At 43.7% G+C, this 20068-nt stretch overlaps 1 protein-coding gene across 1 annotated transcript in view; it reads right to left on the bottom strand.

Annotated features, from left to right (window-relative positions):
* LOC116268656 (unconventional myosin-Va-like) overlaps positions 1–15523 on the bottom strand; it is a 213476-nt gene extending 197953 nt beyond the window's left edge. The window contains exon 1 of the mRNA XM_031668673.1: positions 15397–15523. Within this exon, the coding sequence (XP_031524533.1) occupies positions 15397–15423 (27 nt within the window). The 5' untranslated portion in view covers positions 15424–15523. The remainder of the gene's footprint in view (positions 1–15396) is intronic.
* Positions 15524–20068: the final 4545 nt, after the last annotated feature.

The following is a 20068-nucleotide window of genomic DNA, read 5'->3' as shown; positions in this document are numbered from 1 at the left end:
CAATCGACTTCTTAGAGAAAACAATCTTGCCACAAAATAATGGTCACAAAGTAAAGCATTTTGCTAAAATATATATATATAGAGAGAGAGAAAAAGACAAGAAGGACATACATCAAAATATTAAGAGTATCTGAGGACAGTGAGATTACATACAATTTTTCTTTTGCGTTTCAAAATGTTCCAAGATTCTACCCTGGGCATTTATTATTTTTATACTTTTTAAAATAGTTTATTTTAAAGGAAAAGAGTTCCCAAGTAATTTTGCGAGTGATTTCCTATACTGTTTCACACCCATTTAATATTAGCAAAGGTAATGGAACATCTTTTGCCACAGAAGACTCTCAATTATGTTTTAATATAAGTGAGGCAGTTTTTCCAGTTGCCTTTAAAAATAGCAAAAAGAGCCAGGTGCAGTGGCTCACGCCTGTAATCCCAGCACTTTGGGAGGCTGAGGCGGGTGGATCATGAGATCAGGAGACTGAGACCATCCTGGTAAACAGGTTGCAGTGAGCCGAGATCACACTGGTGCACTCCAGCCTGGGTGACAGAGCAAGACTGTCTCCACAGGAAAAGAAAAATAAAAAAAGTATTCCAGATGATCGCTACACATAGTAAAGTCTCAGAAACTCTAGTGCTGTGAAAGATCAAGCCAAGACAGTAGGTTTAGAAAAAGATCATAATTCTTAATCACCAGGCTACAGAATAAGCTGGCCAGGTGCAGTGGCTCCCACCAGTAATCCCAGCACTTTGGGAGGCCGAGATGGGCAGATCACCTGAGCTCAGGGGTTCAACACCAGCCTGGCCAACATGGAGAAACCCCATCTCTACTAAAAATACAAAAAATTAGCAGGGCGTGGTGCCCTGTGCCTACAATCCCAGATACTGGGGAGGCTGAGGCAGAATAGCTTGAACCCGGGAAGCGGAGGTTGTGGTGAGCCGAGATGGCACCATTGCACTCCAGCCTGGGCAACAAAAGCAAAACTCCATCTCAAAAAAAAAAAAAAAAAAAGAATAATTATTTTATTAAAAGAAAATAATTCTTTATAAAGAAGGGGAATGGTGGAAATCAGAAGAAGGCAAAGTTGGCAAGCTCCTGACTTAAAATAAAGACTGAATGCCAGGAGGGAAACAGGAGAGATGAGGCAGGCCTAGGTCGAAGGCAGGTCATACAGAGCCTGTGTATTACAGCCTCACTGCTCAAGGTGTGGTTCTCAATTCAGCAACACAGGCATCACCTGGGAGTTGTTAGCAATGCAGTCTCACGCCCCATCACAGACCTACTGAGTCAGAATCTTCCCTTTAACAAGATTCCCAGTAATTCAGATGGACACCAAAGTTCAGGAAGCATTACACTAACAAATTTATTTTCAGGACAAAATCCTATGGGGAATCATAAAGGAATTTCAAGCCAGGTAGTGGCATGATCAGATATGTGCATTACAAAGATCTCACTAGTAACAGAATGAAAAAAAAAAGATTATAGAAAGTAAGACCAAAGATTGCTTAGGAAGCTGTTTCAGGAACCAGGAAAGAATAAGGGACCAAGAAAAGCATGGTGGCTCATGCCTCTAATCTCAGCACTTCGGGAGGCCAAGGTGGGAGGATCACTAAAGCCCAGGAATTCGAGACCAGCCTGGGCAACACAGTGAGACCCTGTTTCCAAAATACAAAAAATTAGCTAGGTGTGGTGGCATGCAGCTACTATAGTGCCAGCTACTTGGGGGGCCGAGGCAGAAGGATTACTTAGCTCACAAGGTTGAGACTGCAGTGAGCTATGATCACGTCACTGCACTCCAGCCTGAGCAACAGAGCAAGACCCTGTCTCAAGAAAAAAAAAAAAAAAAACAGAAAGAAAAAAAAAAGATAAGGGCCCCAAATAAAGCAGCAACAGTACTAGGAAATAACTGATTAGGTGGGGTGCAGGGGTGCAGGGGAAGGTAAATCAAGACTATTTCTAAGTTTTGTGTTTGGGTTACTGGAGGGATATTGATGTCATTCACCAGACAGGAACAAGAAATAACAACAACAATTACAGTAGCTAACATTTCTTAAATATGTGCCAGGCATTATGCTAAGTGCTTCCCATGAACTATCTCATTTAATCCTCATAACAACCCTATGAAGTATTATCCCATCATATAGATGAAGAAAGTAAGACACAGAGAAATTAAATCAGGTAGAGTAGTATGAAGAAGGAGGGAGGAGATGACAATCGATTTAGAATATGCTGGGTTTGGGGTGCTTGTGAAGATGTCCACAAGGCAGCTGTCTGTAGGGATCTAGGTTTGTAGGGAGAGCAAGTGGACTGGAAACAGGTTTGGAAGTCATCAGCACAGGGCTGGCACCTGACTCTTCAAGACTGGCTCAGGCCACAGTGGGAGGGAGTGTAGGTCAAGGACAGAGCCCAGGAACATCAATATCTAAGGTGCAATAGGAGGTAAGTGAGCTTATGAAGACAAGAAAGCAGACAGAGAGAAAAGAGAATGACAGCTGTAACAGCAACCACAGTAATAACTAATACTTGTAAGAATTTACTAAATACCGGCCAGGTGTGGTGGCTCACGCCTGTAATCCCAGCACTTTGGGAGGCCGAGGAGGGCGGATCACGAGGTCAGGAGATTGAGACCATCCTGGCTAACACGGTGAAACCCCGTCTCTACTAAAAATACAAAAAATCAGTCGGGCGTGGTGGCGGGCGCCTGCAGTACCAGCTACTCGGGAGGCTGAGCCAGGAGAATGGCGTGAACCCAGGAGGCGGAGCTTGCAGTGAGCCGAGATCACCCCACTGCGCTCCAGCCCGGACGACAGAGCAAGACTCCGTCTCAAAAAAAAAAAAAAAAAGAATTTACTAAATACCGGTCACTATTCTAAGCATTTCTTAATATATTATAACTTAGTCATCATTAAAACCACATAAGGTAGGTTTTATTATCACCACTATAAAGATAAGGAAATTGAAGCATAAAGAGGTTACGCGGCTTAAGGACACAGAGAAAGTGAATAGCAAAACCAGGATTCAAACCAAGATCCAGTATCTAGGTGTGGGCTCCACGCCCTTGACTTCTGTGATGCACTGCCTCGCTTTCAGGACCCTGGGAGGGGTGGAAGGCAAGGAAGGAAACAGTTGCAACAAATCTCTCAGAATAGCATCTGGCCTACAGTAAAGCCTCAGTAAATATTAATCACTATTACTTGATAATTTACTGCCATGGAACCACACATTTGACTGAGCCACAGTTTTTAGAAGAAAACAAGTAATAACTATATAAGGTTTAAAAAAATCAAGGTTTTAGTGGAGGAAGAAAAGCAACTTCCAAGGCTGCTAAGGCTTTCAATTCAGTTTCCTATGCCTTTAATGTCTAAGGCTCCACACAATCAACCCCTGTCCGGGTCTGTGGCTACTGCCATGATCCTAGTCCTTCGGAAGGGCTGCTACGCACAGCAATGACCTGAAGGCCTCACTAATCCCAAAACACTTTCTGACTGCTATAAAGATTCCATTCTAGGGCGCTCCTTTAGCATTGGGCATCTTTTGCTCCATTCTAATTGTTTTACAAAGCAGGTAGTTGATGCTGAAGGACTCTCAGGTTCTCAACTGTCCCCGAAAGCAAATGCATAGCCTCCTCCAGACACTGTTAATTTGTTCTAATTAGGAGGACATGTCTACAATGTCCTGATAACATATTATCAGGTAGTTTTCAAACTAAAATTATATCATGTATAGTAATTCAGAAGCCTCATATTTTTTCTCTTTTTAAAATTCTTTCTAGTTCAATTATTCTCTCTGGCACAGATCCATCCAAGATCAAGAAACAGAGTGAATAAAACCAACAATAATGACAATGGTCAGAAAAAGAAGCAGTCTACCAATTTCCAAAAGGTTAAATTTTTGAAATGAACTTATATGTTTCTAGTCTAAGAAATTTCTCAAAACAGAATAAAGATATTAAAAGGCAGAAAGCATCTTCTAGAAGTGGGACATCTGGTCACCCTATCCCTCAGGCAATGCACATAAAGAGTGCTATTTTTAAAATGAAGTGAATGTGAATGCCCTATCCTGCATAAATACAAATGCTAATTCTTGCTAGGGAGACTTGAATTCTATAATTAACTAAAACTGACTAAGCAGACTTATGAACAAAGACACTGTAGCATATCACTTCCATTAGTGAAAAATGCCCAGCAGTAAATACATTTTGGTATACCCAGATGATTGAATATTATGCTGCCATTAAAAATATTTTCAATGGGCTGGGCACGGTGGCTCACACCCGTAATCCCAGCACTTTGGGAAACTGAGGTGGGCAGATCACCTGAGGTCAGGAGTTCAAGACCAGCCTAGCCAACATGGTGAAACCCCATCTTTACTAAAAATACAACTTAGCCAGGCGTGGTGGCAGGCACTTGTAATCCCAGCTACTCCGGGCACCTGTAATCCTAGCTACTTCAGAGGCTGAGGCCGGAGTATTACTTGAACCTGGGAGGCGGAGGTTGCAGTGAGCTGAGATTGCGCCAATGCACTCCAGCCTGGACAACAAGAGCGAAACTTCATCTCAAAACATACATACACAGATATATTTTTTCAATGAATATTTATTGATATAAATTCTCACAATACATATTAAGTTTAAAAATTATTTTAAAAATCATTACCACTTGTGAATATAGACAAAAGACTTAAAATCAATCATTAACAATGATTATTTCTAGGTGGCATAATTAGTTTATTTTAACTTTCTTCCTTTATATGTTCTGTATTATTCAAATAATCCAGATTAGCTACAAGGCATCACTTCTGTAAGCAGAAAAATAATGCTTATAAATCAACTTTTTAACAAGTTTTCCCTATTAATCCTAATTTCCCAATTAACTTCTTCCTACTTGTTCTTACCCTAGTTGAAGGCTTATCATCTAGTTTAGTGGTTTGAAGGGCATGTGTGATTCTCCCCCATCCCCACCACCCCAAGAGATATCTAGCAATGTCTGTAGGCAATATTGGTTGTCACAACTAGGGATGTTAGGTGCTACTGGATCTTGTAGATAAAGGTCAGAGATTTGGCTAAACATACTACAATACATAGGAGAGCCACCCCTCCCACAAAAAAAAAAGAATTATCTAGCCTACTATCAGTGGTGCAGAGGTTGAGCAATTTTGGTCGAGGATGAAAAAAATTAGTATAAACAGTACGAGTGGGTTAAAATGCAATAGTAACTCTAAGGGGCTTAACTTTTTCATTTCTAAAATAAGAAATACACATTCTGACTTTATGAAAATTTAATCTAGGTTGTGGACCAAAATTCCTTATTATTAAGATATACATTTCCCAATTTTACAGACAACGTCTCCAGAAAAATTCTGCTCCCAACCCAACCATGCTGCTTATCAAACTAGAAGTAAGATTTTTTTTTTCTGAGTTTAAGCATAGAGAGACCAACCCTGTGTAAAAGTTGTTTAAGTACTGGCAGAAAAATGTTTTAAGGTGAGATCATATCTTTAAAGGAATATCCAGTCATCTTACTGTAATGTAGACCAGTATGGTAAGCTAAAAAACTAAGGTTGAACTAGTCTAGTCTAACTAGTCTAACACAAAAGTGTTTGTTTGAAACACACTCACATACACAGAAAATGATTTACGCATACTCGTAAAAAATTACTTTGTGATGTCAGATCAGGGAGTGGTAATAAAGCAAAAGCAAAAATGAAGTTCCCTCTTCAATCTAAGTTATGAAGAAAAGATTCACTCTTTATTTATTTATTTATTTATTTATTTATTTGAGACGGAGTCTCGCTCTGTTGCCCAGGCTGGAGTGCAGTGGCACGATCTCCGCTCACTGCAAGCTCCGCCACCTCCTGGGTTCACCCCATTCTCCTGCCTCAGCCTCCCCAGTAGCTGCGACTACAGGCGCCCGCCACCACGCCCAGCTAATTTTTTTGTATTTTTAGTAGAGACGGGGTTTCACCGTGTTAGCTAGGATGGTCTCAATCTCCTGACCTCGTGATCTGCCTGCCTGGGCCTCCCAAAGTGCTAGGATTATAGGCATAAGCCACCGCGCCCCACAAAAGATTCACTCTTTAGTAACCTATTTTATTCCATTATAGTTGTAGGGTGTATATATACTTGGTTATAACAAATCATAACAGGGCAGAAGGGGTGGGTAGATAAAATTAAATAGTAGGGGGATAAAGAAGATGAACAGATGGGAGGAAGAGAACAGAAGGCAGACTACCACCAGACATGAACAAGGGATGACGGACAGACAAAAAGAAATTTTGCACAATTCTGCTTCCCGGGCTCAAGCAAATCTCCTGCCTCAGCCTCCCGAGTAGCTGGGATTACAGGCACACGCCACCATGCCCGGCTAATTTTTGTGGGTTTTTTTGTTTTGTTTTTTTGTTTTTGAGACGGAGTCTCGCTCTGTCACCCGGGCTGGAGTGCCGGACTGGTGTGCAGTGGCCGGATCTCAGCTCACTGCAAGCTCTGCCTCCCAGGTTTACGCCATTCTCCTGCCTCAGCCTCCCGAAGAGCTGGGACTACAGAATTTTTGTATTTTTAGTAGAAAATTTCACCATGTTAGCCAGGCTGGTCTCAAGCTCCTGACCTCATGATCTGCCCGCCTCGGCTTCCCAAAGCGCTGGGATTACAGGCGTGAGCCACCGCACCTCGCCTGGCTTTTATTTTTCAATCCAAAATGATTCTCTAGGGGAAAGATACCTAATGTCCCCTGGTCAAGCAAAATCTCCCATTCTTCTGCTCAAAGATCAGAAAAGGAGGGCTAGAATTCACTGACTATCATTTTCGGTGACCTATTCATAGCCGACAGGCCCTGAGGGTAGTTGTTTATTTAGTCTACCTAGCACTTTTCCTTCCAATGGCGAACAGCTCACAGCCATCCTATGAGGTTGGAGTGAAACTATCAATCACGGTGTGCTGTCCTCCCCCAGGCCTCTGGGGTGAGCACACACTTGACCACTCATGGTGCTCCTCTCCTACTGCCTAGAGGCCACAGTGAAAGGAGAAGGCACATGACCAGAATTCCTCTCTCAGGCTCTCTTCCTCCAGCCCCAGGGCTGTAAGATCACGTGATCTGCAGGTGCCACTGACCATCTTTTCACCCCTAAAAAAAGCTATCCTGAGGATGAAACTAATGTCAGACAGCATGTGAGAGTTAGTGAAGAGAGCCCCAAAGACCATGTCTGAGCCTTGATTCCGGCCATGCCTAGATTTTTAAGTCACATGAGCAAATAAACTACTTTTTGGCTTGAGTTGGGTTTCTGTTTCTTCCAACTAAAACAGCTATGGCTGGTAAACTGATTGACACTGTTAAAGAGAGGTTTGGTAAGTCAGTGTGCCAAATCTCTCATCCATAAATTACCTAGGCCCTCTCTATTTACATCCTGTATCTCAGCTAATACCATAACTTGAGGTAATGACTTTCAGAAATGTAAAACTTAATGTTGAAAGTAGAAATTCATTTAAAATGGCATATATTGATTTGTTTCAAGATCTAAAACATATCCCTACTAAACTGAGATTTGATGTTACAAACTTCCACTATTCTAGATGTCAAATAGTATACTGTAGGGTTGGGCACGGTGGCTCATGCCAGTAATCCCAGCACTTTGGGAGGCCGAGGCAGGCAGATCACGTGGTCAGGAGTTCGAGACCAGCCTGGCCAATATTGTGAAGCCCCATCGCTACTAAAAATACAAAAATTAGCCGGGGGTGGTGGCACACACCTGTAGTCCCAGCTACTTGGGAGGCTGAGGCAGAAGAATCGCTTGAATCCAGGAGGCAGAGGTTACAGTGAGCCAAGATGGTACCACTGCACTCCAGCCTGGGTGACAGAGCAAGACTCCGTCTCAAAAACAAAACAAACCACTCTACTGTATTCCCGGCTCACCTTCATCTTTCTAAACTAGAGAGTTCTACACTGTTAATCTGTCTAGCCTCTTCACTGTTCTGATCATTTTACTTCTCCTATTCTGAAATTTCTCTGGTTTCCGGTATATTTATCAAGAAGTAGAAACCCCAACCACACATGCAGGATTCCTGGCCAGGACTATATGTTTTTGTATATGTGACAAAAGATGGACAAAACCTATCTTTTTTGTGCATCCAGTCTCCCTCTAGTCCAGCATCTTGCCCACATTTTTGGCCACAGTAATACATTAGGCCAAAGGAGGTAGACACACGGTCCTCACGAACATTCATGAACACTTAGTGCATTATGTACAATGCACTTCTCCCTTGATTTCAATCAAATTTAGAATCATTATTTTAAAATCAAAAAATAATTATATCATCCCTAAGTTTTACAATTGGCAAAAACCTTTGCTGTACAGGGAGATACTTAATGCTAATGTCTGCTAGTTAAAAAGAATTCCAAGTAAGGAGGGCTTAGAAGAGAAATGGAGAATGCCTAAGGCATGAAGAAGCCAGGGATAAGTTTCTGCAAAGTTTAGGTTGTATCAGCACAAACTCAGACTGACGTTACAACCAAGACAGATGGGGAAGAGGAACTGTTAAAGGGCAAAATTAACCAAAGGGCATTTCAGAAGGCATCAAAGGCAGATATCATTAATAAAGGCAAAGTGGTCAGTGTGTGAACGAAAGATTAAACAAAAGTCATTTAAACTCCTTTTACATCCACTTCCGCCTCCCACTGAAAATGAAACTCCACAGCCATGACCTCCAATGCCAGGCCTTTGTAGTAAGTATCTCTATTGGTTGGGCTAAGGTGGAACCATAGCATTCATTTCGGAAAAACCAAAAAGAAAAAACTTCCTTCTGCCCTAATGAGCAAACAACAAACTCCTTGAAGATGTTGGGGAAGATAAGAGACTAAGCACAAGGGAACTTTAGGGGTGATGGAAATATTCTGCATCTTGTTTGTGGTGGTGGTTACATGACAGACTATATGTCAAAACTCATCAAACTGTACACTTAAAATGAGGGACTTTTCATGTATATTATACCTCAATAAAGTGGATGCAAGATTGGGAGTGGGGTGGTGCTGGGGAGGAAAGGACAAACTCCCTAGGAAGACAAATAGAACAAGTCTAGGAAGACCACTGTAGGATGGAGGACATGCCTTCGGGTGGGGTGGAAGAAGTGGAATTGCTCACGTAATATTTTGCCTATGGCCAGACCTTACTCCATAGATCAGCCAGAAGTTTATACTTCCAGCAGTACCTCATACTTCACTGGGAATTGCCTGAAGTGAAGACAAATACAACCAAGTCTATCCTCTAGTGGACCACGTACTCCTGAATTCTTCCAATGGAGGCAAAATTCATCATAAAACGAAAAACAGAGAAACTAAATTACCTTCTGAGGTAAGAAGTAAGGCGGATCATCTCTCCCCTCCCACATTCTCCCCTACAGGGGAAGGGTTAGGCATTCCCTGTCACCCCTCCCCTGAGGTTGTTGTTAAATCCCTGGAAGGCCATTCATAAACCTTCCTCCAGTTCTCTTTCATTATTTAAAAAAAAAAAAAAAAAAAAAAAAAGCTAAAAGTACCAGTAAGATTTAAACTATGTGACAGCAGCAATTCTCATTAGAATCAGAACCTCTCTGTAATCGTTTCTGGGCAATACACAAAACTTTCACACTTCAAGAAACAGTAACAAATTTCAAGAGGAAACAATGGGCATTTTGCTTTGTCAAGCTGTGTAAAGAAGTATTTCTTAGTAGGATTCAAGTTCCACAGAGGCAGTCAAAATTTGTGATGAAACAGGAATTAACTTTCAGTTTCCAAGGCTGGAGCTACTGGTATTATTTCAACCTACTCCTGCTCCTTCCCATCCTATATGTAATCCACCTCGGAGAGACTGTCTCTCAAATTTGTCCTCTTCTTTCCCACACCTTCTGCCCCTGCCTCAGTCCACCAGACCTTCATCACTTCACACTTCGTTTCCTGAAAGTTTCCTGGTCTCCCTGGCTCCCAGTTATATTACTCATCCTGTTCAACATGCCTGAAAATGTGTTTACTTGTTTAACCACATCTTTATACCCTGCTTCGTCCCTACAAGTGGACTAATCATGCCAAACCATTATTTTCATTCCATCCCTCCCCTGTTTAAGTATTCATTCAACAAATATTCAATGAGCAGCTATTCTGTGTAAGACACTGTGCTGGGCTCTACAGGAGGTAAACAAAATGGCATCTCAGGGGGCTTACAGTATGGTGGGAGTGGTAAACATATACACAGATACAGTAACCATAATAAGACAGAAACATGTTTGGGACATTAAGACAGAGAAAAAGAGTACTAGTGGAAGTTCCAAATCTGAGCTATCAGCTGGATGTCAATTGAAATTAGAATTGATACAGAAAAAGTCAAATGTGAAAGATAAGGAAAAAAGATATGGAGGTTTCCAAGCTGAGGAACTAGGAGAACAGCAATGCCTTTAACAGGCCTAGGAACACCAGGAGGAAATTCAAATGGAAAGGGCGTGACAGGAGACTTGAGGACAGCTAACGTCCTTGCCAAACTCCGAGTCAGGGCACATGATCAGAGATGAGATTTCTGTTCCTCTTTAAGATGTTGAAAGCAGTCTGAGAAATACAGTCTCAATATGAAAATATTAGAATTTCCAGGATCAATAGTTTGAAGAGACAGTGCCATAGAATATAAAAGTGGATCTATCCCAGAAAACATCTAGGCCATGTGGCTCCTGTACATGTGAGAGGATATGTTGGGAATCAAAAGTTACACATATACAATCTACCAACCTTAAGAGCTGTTTCATCTAGGCAAGTTAACATGCTTTGCAAATGTGGAATTTTAGATTGTCTTTGCACTGTTACAATACTCAGCATCTTAGCACACATGGGAACCTCCTAATCAAACAGCTTCAGGTAAAAACAAAACAGAAAAGTAAACAAAAAAATTTAAACTTTTTAAAAATTAAAAATAAGCCAGGCATGGTGGCTCATGTCTGTAATCTCAACACTTTTGGTGGCCGAGGCAGGAGCATCACTTGAGCTGAGGAGTTAGAGACCAGCCTGGGCAACATAGCAAGACCCTGTCTCTATAAAAAGTACAAAAATTAGCAGGGTGTGGTAGCACGTGCCTGTAGATTCAGCTGCCTGGGAAGGTGAGGTGGGAGGATGGCTTACGCCTGGGAGGTCGATACTGCAGTGAACCATGTTCACACCACTGGACTCCAGCCTGGACAACAGAGCAAGACCCTGACTCTAAATAAATAAATAAATAAATAGGCTGGATGTGGGGGGCTCATGCCTGTAATCCCACACTATGGGAGGTGGAAGCAGGAGCATCACTTGAGTCCAGGAGTTTAAGACCAGCCTGGGCAACATACTGAGACCATCTCTAGAAGAAATTTAAAAATTAGCTGGGTGCATAACTGTGGTCCCAGCTACTCATGAGGCTGAGGTGGGAGGATAGCTTGAACCCAGGAGTTAAAGGCTACAGTGAGCCATGTTCACTTTCACTGCACTCCAGCCTGGGTGACATAGTGAGACCCTGTCTCAAAAAAAAAAAAAAAATTAAAAAAAAAAAAAAACAGCTTCAGGTAATCTCGACCATTCTACAGCATTTATGGTGCTATCCATGGTGTCTGGGAACGTGATGAGAGGAGGAATAGCATGCCATTCATTATAATGCTGCCGGTAATCCTTCTAGGTCTAATTGATAAACCCCACTCCACAAATATAGAATTGCTTCTAGTTACCAAAAGCACCTATGGGTGATATAAATATGCACTGACAAGTCAAGACTAGCAAATATTTTCAAAATCAGAAGCAATGAGATATCATAGTTTCCTTCAATTTTTTTGGGAGTAAGGCAGGTTGACCCACAAACAAATCAACATACTAACGTGTGAATAAACCAAAAACCATTGAATAGTACACTGTAAACGGTGAATTATATGGTATAAGACTCATATCTCAATAAAGCTGTTATTTTTAAAAATCAACAAAACATGTTTCAACCAAAATATTAGTTTCCAGAAATGTATCCCAAGAACCTAGCTATTGCCCTGAAAATGTTTATACTGCAGGAAATTTTGACAAAATGGAAGCCTTGTTAAATTGCTGTGACAAAACCATTATCATTCTGGCTAAAAAGAAGAAACTGAACAGTCTCTTGTCCTTCACTGTAATAGGAACTGATCTGTATCACACATCAAAATCTGCCCTTAAGATCTGAATGACATTTTTTTAAAGGGTACTTTTCATATTTAACCACAATGTTAAATACCATAATTATGGCATGTCACTAATACATCTTTCCTTGTAATCTATCCTAGAACTTCCTTCCTATAATCCTCTACAAGGGGAAGATCCTTGTGCTTATCCACTGATAATACTTCTAATGATTTTCCTATTCCTCTAGTAATTACAATAGTAGCTTTTATTTCTGGAATCAGCCCAATGTTCCCCATGTCCCAACCCATTCCCTAACTTCTACTAATAAGGTTATTTATGTCCCTATACATTCAAAGTGGGTCAAGAATGTAAGAAGCAGACTGTGAGCATGTTGAGGGAAAGGACTGTATTTGGTTCACTGTTATAAACATTAAGCAAAGTACCTGGCACATAGGATGCCAGGATGCCTGATAACTATTTCCGCTTGCCATTAAGCTAAGGCCCATTCACAAAAAGAATTAGCCAACAACCAACCAAGTAACCAGACTATTAATTAGGCATAAGTGTATTTAGAAAAAGGCAGTGTAAGCCCCAACTTCAGTCTTGATCTCTAAGCCAGTCTGTTTTAAAATGAGAAAGAGGTTAAAAAGAAAAAAAATTTTTTTTGAGACATGTTGTTGCTCTTTTGCCCAGAATGGAGTGCAGTGGCACAATCATGGCTCACTGCAGCCTCAACCTCCCAGGCTCAAGCAATCTTCCTGCCTCAGCTGATCCTCCTGCCTCAGCTCTTGAGTAGCTGGGACCACAGGCGTGACTACGACGCCCAGCTCATTTTTTAATTTTTTTTTTTTTTTAACCTCTTTCTCATTTGAGACCGAGTTTCCCTCTTGTTGCCCAGGCTCGAGTGCAATGTGCAATCTCTGTTCACTGCAACCTCTGCCTTCCAGGTTCAAGCGATTCTCCTGCCTCAGCCTCCTGAGCAGCTGGGATTACAGGCATGCGCCACCACGCCCAGCTAATTTTCTATTTTTAGTAGAGACGGGGTTTTGCCAAGTTGGTCAAGATGGTCTCGAACTCCTGACCTCAGGTGATCCACCCACCTCGGCAACGTGTTGGGATTACAGGCATGAGCCATCGTGACCAGCCTAATTTTTAAATTTTTTGTAGAGACCAGGTCTCACTATGTTTCTCAGGCTGTTAAAAGGTAAATTTTAAAATAGATTGTGATAAAGTTGTGACAGAAGCCCAAAACTTTACCATTTGCAAATCATAATATCTTTCCTATTTTTTCTCTCAAATCATCTTGGGGGGAAAAAGTGTTCAAAATCCAACAACAATTTATTATCCAATCAGTCTCTAGTTAAGCAGCCTACTATTAGGTAGCTCAAAGATGACTGCTCACCATATACAATGGGGGGTGTCCAATTTTTTGGCTTCCCTGGGCCACGTTGGAAGAACTGTGTTTGGCCACACATAAAATACACTAATGATAAATGATGAGCTTAAAAAAAAAAAAAAAATTGCAAAAAAAAAAAAAAAATCTCATGTTTTAAGAAAGTTTACGAATTTGTGTTGGGGCACATTCAAAGCGGTCCTGGGCCCGGATGCAGCCCACGGGCTGCGGGATGGACAAACTTGATGTAGAAGTGGAGGGGAGGGGCTACACAAAGTAACCAAGGAATGTTTACAGACCGATTATCTCTTCATGTGAAAATGATTTTGATATTTCTTAATATCAACCTCATAAGTCCCTTATAAGGATTATGAGTTCATATTTTTAAAACGCTTAAAACAGTACCTGGCACATAGTAAGCACCATATTAAGTGTCTGTTAAGTTACTTTTAATCAGTTTCCAATTGCATTCGTTCACACATCAGAGATCTGCAATGCCTAAAGAAATTACCAGGTTGAGAGAGAAGTTCCAATTGGACAGTCCTTAAACCTAAAACTAGAAAGAAAGAGGTCTCAGAGAATGTTTCATGCAAGTTCCTCATTTCATGGTTGAAGAAATTAATCATATTACCTCATATTTGCAGAGAAATTCATAGGTTACAAAAAGCTTTCACAACTATTATTAAGTTTAATTATCAGAACAGCTTGTAAGGGATGAAAGGCAAGTATAATTAACTCTATTTACTCATGAGGAAATCGAACCAGAAATGTTAAGTGACTTGTCCAAGGTCACAGTGAGTAAGTGAAAAGGTCCCAGCTTGAATCCAGGTCTCTCGATGCCCAGTCCAGAATTCTTTCCTCTGTAAAACACACTGCAACTTGGGCCCTGGACTTGAGTCACATTTGGAAACAATGATTCCAGTGATTACAGGACCCTAAATGAAAGTTCTATTGCAAATGCTAATGTGAAAAGGCAACTCTATTAACTGCATGTAGAAGTAATCAATAGTTGGCAAAATATCTACCTACACATGGGTGTATAGTATAAAATGCCATGATTACATATATTCACAAAGGTCATCACAAATCTGCACAGCACTCAAGTGACAGTTCTCCATAATAGGCCATTCAGAGATTGCCAGACCCTGAGAATATTGATGTCACTCTAAGAAAAGACTGCCACTTCCCTTAAAGCAAACCCAGAAGGGAAAGGTTTGCCCCAGAGGATGTGAAGACACGGAGCCTAACAAGGCTCTGCGGGATTACACGCAGATTGCCAACTCCCAGCGACAAATGAGTACCGACCCTCCCAGCCGGTGAATCAGCTCGCGTTCATCCGGCAACATCTTTCCCCGGGGCTCGCCACCCCCAGCGCAGCTAAACCGGGGAGCTAAAGGTGATACGGCCACCGTTTGCAGGATTCAAAATAACCTCACAGAAAGGCTGGCTGGCGGTACAAGCAGCACTGCATACCAACACAGGACGTTATTTTAAGCGTGTGTCCCCATGAGAGAAACCATCCGATCTACCGGAGCAAGCATCTCCCACCCGCCGGGAATTTTCCAAAGCCAAGCAGGAGGGGAGGCACGCCCGCCCTGCTAAATCCACATGGGCCCCCTTTCCACTCGGAAGCCCGCTCTGCCCCCAGCTCCAGCAGCGCAGCAGGAGCCGGGGAGACCCCCGAGGCGGGCCTCCCTCTGTCGCCTTAACCATCTCGCCCGAAAGAGGAAAGTGCTGCAGCGGGCGACCGGCGGGTAGGGCCGAGGGTTCTGAAGCGCTGAAGGGGGTGGCGCTGGCCCCGCCGCTCCCGCCCCCTCCCCAGCCTGACAGCTGGCGGCGAGGGCCGCGCGGCCCCAGTCCTCGACGCCGGCCACGGGGCGCCTTACCTTTGTGTAGAGCTCCGACGCAGCCATGGCGGGCTCCGCGCGCCTACGCCCCCCGCCTGTGCGGAGGCCGCACCTCGCCTGGGCGGCCGTCCGCGCGGACTAGGAAGCGCCCGCAGCCGCTGGCGGGGAGCAGGGCAGGGCCGGGCGGGGCCGGGCAGGGCGGGGCGCCTCAGGCGCTGGCGGCCCGCGGGGGCCTAGCCATCACTCCCGGGCTCGCGGCGAGCAGCCGCAAGCGCTCCACCTGCCCGGGGTCCTGGGGGTCGCCGCCGCCGCCGCAGCCACCTCGGCGGCCCGCGATGCTGCCGCCGCCGCCGCCGCCGCCGCCCTGTGCATTATGGGAGCGGGAGGAGGCTGCGCTCCAGCTGGGCCACCGCGGCTGCTCTGGGCTCTCTCAGGCTCACGCTGCCTCCCAACGGCTGCGAGCACAGAGCATCATCATCATCAGCCTGCCAGCCGGCGCCGCCGCCTCCCGCGCTACCGAGGCCCGGAAACCCGCCCGGGACACTGGCCCCGAGGGCGCGGCACACCCCGGGCGCAGGCCCCGAAGCGAGCCCGGGACTCTGCTGCGGAGCCTAGCCCCCGTGGTAGGGCAGCCATGGCGGGGGCTGTCACTGTGTCCGAGTAAACGATGGGAACCTCGAGGCTGTTCCTCCCGTCCTTCCAAGCATTCCTAGGGAGAGGATTAGGGGAAGCCCTCTTGAAAGACTGTAGAATAACCCAGAACTGCAGAAGAGCCTTGTCAGCAGGAGTGACCCGGGAGATGGGCAATGCAGGACCGGGAATTTGAGGTTAAGGATGATCACCAAGGTCATTCCGAGCACCTCGATGTCTGCAGCAAAGCCGTGTCATCATGCCGGGAGGGCAGGAGCCGCTTATAAGCTACAGAAACTTAAGTGACTTTGAAACGAGATAGCCTCAGGGGACAGCCCAGGTGCCTCTTTCCTAGACCTGTGCGTTTGCAGAGATGCAGCTACCCTTATGTCCCAGTCTTCTTTCCTATCCTGTTCTCTCCTGGTGATTGTCGGCTCCATGGTGGCACCTGAAGTTTCTCCAGTTGCCACCTGAAAATGACAGAGTACTTACATGGAAAATCTGTATCTGCAGTTTAACTCAGCATCAAAAGGTCAAAGCCGCCCTCACTCTCCTCACGGTGATCCTTGCACATCCAGCACAAAAATGTGGTCTTTCTACTCCCAACCCTGCGCAGTCTTCACCCTCTATCTTCTCCCCACCCTCATTTTCGTTCCTGGTTGAATAATCTTCATTGTTGTTGTTGTTGTTGTTGTTTGTTTAATCCCTGCCTCATCTCTGGTGTCTTTGAACTACAACTGGTCCCCAGTAGCCTGTTATAGTAATCTGGTAGACCATTTCTATCAAGACCAACTCTCATGGCTAGGGGCCCCGGTTGTGTGTGTTATGTGTGTGTGTATTTGGAGAAAGACCATTCATTCGCTGAAAGGAACAGGGGGCCAGTCCTTACTCCCTGGAACTCAGACCTCTCCTCTTCGCCCACAATCCCCACGGAAATACTAGAGGGAATGGTTACAGAGTCGAAAGCCCTGCAGATTTGTCTCTGTTCCTTTCCATTGTAAAACCAAATCGCTTTCATGTTTCTGGGACCCACCCTTTCTTCACCCAGACATAAAAAGAGAAAACGTGTGCAGTGACGACCAACGGAACGGAAGGAGCACTGGATTGAGATTTAGGAGGCCTGGCTCCTACGCCTTGCAGTTTCTTCATGCCATGTGCAAGGTGGTAACCACTCTGCCTGTTTTCTCACCATCAGATAATACCTACCTCCCAGGACTGTTGAGGAATACTGAGTATACTGAGAAAAAAAAAAAAAAACTAAAAACTGGAGGAGTTCTTGTAGGTGTGAATGCTTTCTTCGTTTTCTTTTCTTTTTTTCAAGTGACGAGGAGAAAAAAGAAATGGGAATTATCCTCTTTTAAGTCCAGAACACATGCATTCAACCACTCAAATATTTGGGGCCATGCTAAAAGAAAGGTAATGGAGATGAGGAGGAGAAGAGTTTTGTTTATTTATTTATTTATACTGAGTCTTGTTCTCTCGCCCAGGCTGGAGTCCAGTGGCACAATCTCGGCTCATTGCAACCTCTGCCTTCCAGGTTCAACCGATTCTCGTGCCTCAGCCTCCTGAGTAGCTGGGATTACAGGTGCCCACCACCACGCCCAACAAATTTTTGTGTTTTTAGTAGAGACAGGGTTTCACCATGTTGTCCAGCTTGGTCTCAAACTCCTGACCTCAAGCTATCCGCCCGCCTCGGCCTCCCAAAGTTCTGGGATTACAGGAATCAGCCACTGTGCCTGGCCAGGTTTTGTATTCTTGACCTTACCTTACTTCCTTCAGAAAAAAAGCAGAGTAAAAAGCCAGGAGCAGCAAAGGGAAGCCCTGAGGGGTGGCCTCTGCTAACTTCCACGTATACATTCACAGTTCCAAGCACTCTGTCACTAGTGAGGTGTAGAAATCAGCAATAGATACAGCTTCCCAGGGTTTGGGATCCCTCTCTCAAAGAGTAGCTAGAGGGTAGTATATTTTATTTTAAGTTGTTAAAGTTTTCCGTTATTGCTTTATTACTGGGAACATTTTTATGTAGATTGTTTTCAAATGAAAACAAGGTCTAGGTTTATATGAAAAATTCCATTCCTCATTTTCAACAAATATTGAGAGCTATCACATGCCTGACATTGTTCTACATGTTGAGAATTCATGCATGAGCAAAACAGATGAAGAGTCCTGACCCCATGGAGATTCCATTTTAGTCAGGGAGAAAGGCAATGATAGAGTTAGAAGGTAAAGGTGGTAAGTGGTGTATTAGTTTCCTAGGGCTGCTATGACAAAGTAATACAAACTGTGTGTAACCAACAGAGAGGTATTATCTCACAGTTCTGCAGGCTAGAAGTCTGAGATCAAGGGGTTGGGAGGGTTGGTTCCTTCTGAGGACTGTGGAGGAGAATCTTGCCTGTCTCCTGCTTTCTGATAGTTTGTGGACAATCTTTGGCATTTGACATTTTTTAGCTTCTGCGACATCCCCTAATCTCTGCCCTCATCTTCACGTGGCAGGCTCCCTGTGTGTGCACATGTCTCTATATCCAAATTTCCCCTTTTTATAAGGACACAGTCATAATTGAATTAGGGCCCAACCCACTGCCCTCATCCTAAGTTGATTATCTGCAAAGATGGTGTTTCCAAATAAGGTCACACTCACAGGGGTGGTAGGGTGGGGAGAGGTCAGAACTTCAACATTTTTTGAGAGACACAACTCAAACCAGAACAGTATGCAATGAGAAAAACCGTACAGAGAAGAAAGAATTTGGAGACAGAAGCAATTTGAATTAGGGTAGTCATCAAATTCCAATTGAATTATTTTTAATTGAGGGCTTATTATATGCCAGCACTTATGATAATAAAGATATAGAGGTGAGTGGAACGTGATCATTGGCCTGGAGGAGCTCACTGCAAGGGGTGGCTGGAGGGATAGGGGAAGAGGCAGTCCTTGCTGCACGGTCATACAAAATAGTAGCTAATTCTGTAAGACTGGCCCAATTCTAGAAGTAGAAGCACAGTGCTGTGTTACTGGTTATATATAGTACATCAGTTGAGATTGACATATCCTAATATTTAACTCTTCAGAGGACTAGATACTGAGCATAGGTGACATTTAAGTCAGTGAGAAAGAACTCCAAATAGTTCATTGAGAGATCCAAGTGGTGATACGGATAGGAAGTGGTTTATGGTTGAAGGGTATGTGGAGGAACAGCATGAGGAAATGAAACTATGGAACAGAAAAAAGTTAAGAATACGGTAAGGCTAACTGAAAAGACTTTTGAAAGATGGGAGGCAAGTATCAGGAACTGCTTGGTTTCCCACCTCTTCCCTTCCCCAATTCCAGCTAGTTATCCTAGCTGCCCCTCACCTGTGAGCTTAGGCAACGCTAGGAAAGGAGGCTCAAAAGGTACAATATTTAATTCAATATCAAATAAATAATATATGTGAAACTTTTATGTGCAAAGTATATTGTAAATGTAAATTATTTTATTTTTTATTTTTTGAGACACAGTCTCACTCTGTTGCCCAGGCTGGAGTGGAGTGGGGTGATCTCAGCTCACTGCAAGCTCCACCTCCCGTTCAGGCTCAAGCAAATCTCCTGCCTCAGCCTCCCGAGTAGCTGGGATTACAGGCATATGCCACCACACCCAGCTACTTTTTGTATTTTATGGTAGAAGCAGGGTTTCACCATGTTGGCTAGGCTGGTCTTGAATTCCTGAACTCAAGTAATCCACCTGCCTTGGCCTTCCAAACTGCTGGAATTATAGGCGTGAGCCACCGCGCCTGGCCTATTACTATTATTTTTATTCCCAATACCTATTACTATAATTCTAGATTATAATCTTGTGTGTCCTAACATATCTGTCTGATCTCTGGTCTTTTGTACCCCAGTCTTCTAGCCTGTGTCCTGACTACCTGCTGTTTGACCAGCTTCTGTATCTCTATGCTTAGCTCCATGGCACCTGATTGCTTCAAACAGTTGAATTTTTTTTTTTTGATCTTTAAATACTTCCAGCCCAATTCCATACGCTTCATATTGCCTTGATCTTCCTGAATGACATCATGTTATAGTACTTATGGACCCCTCTCATCCTGGACCTCC

This window comes from Papio anubis, chromosome 7 (genome assembly GCF_008728515.1).
Source record: "Papio anubis isolate 15944 chromosome 7, Panubis1.0, whole genome shotgun sequence".
NCBI lineage: Eukaryota > Metazoa > Chordata > Mammalia > Primates > Cercopithecidae > Papio > Papio anubis.
This window is presented reverse-complemented; position numbering and strand designations above follow the sequence as displayed.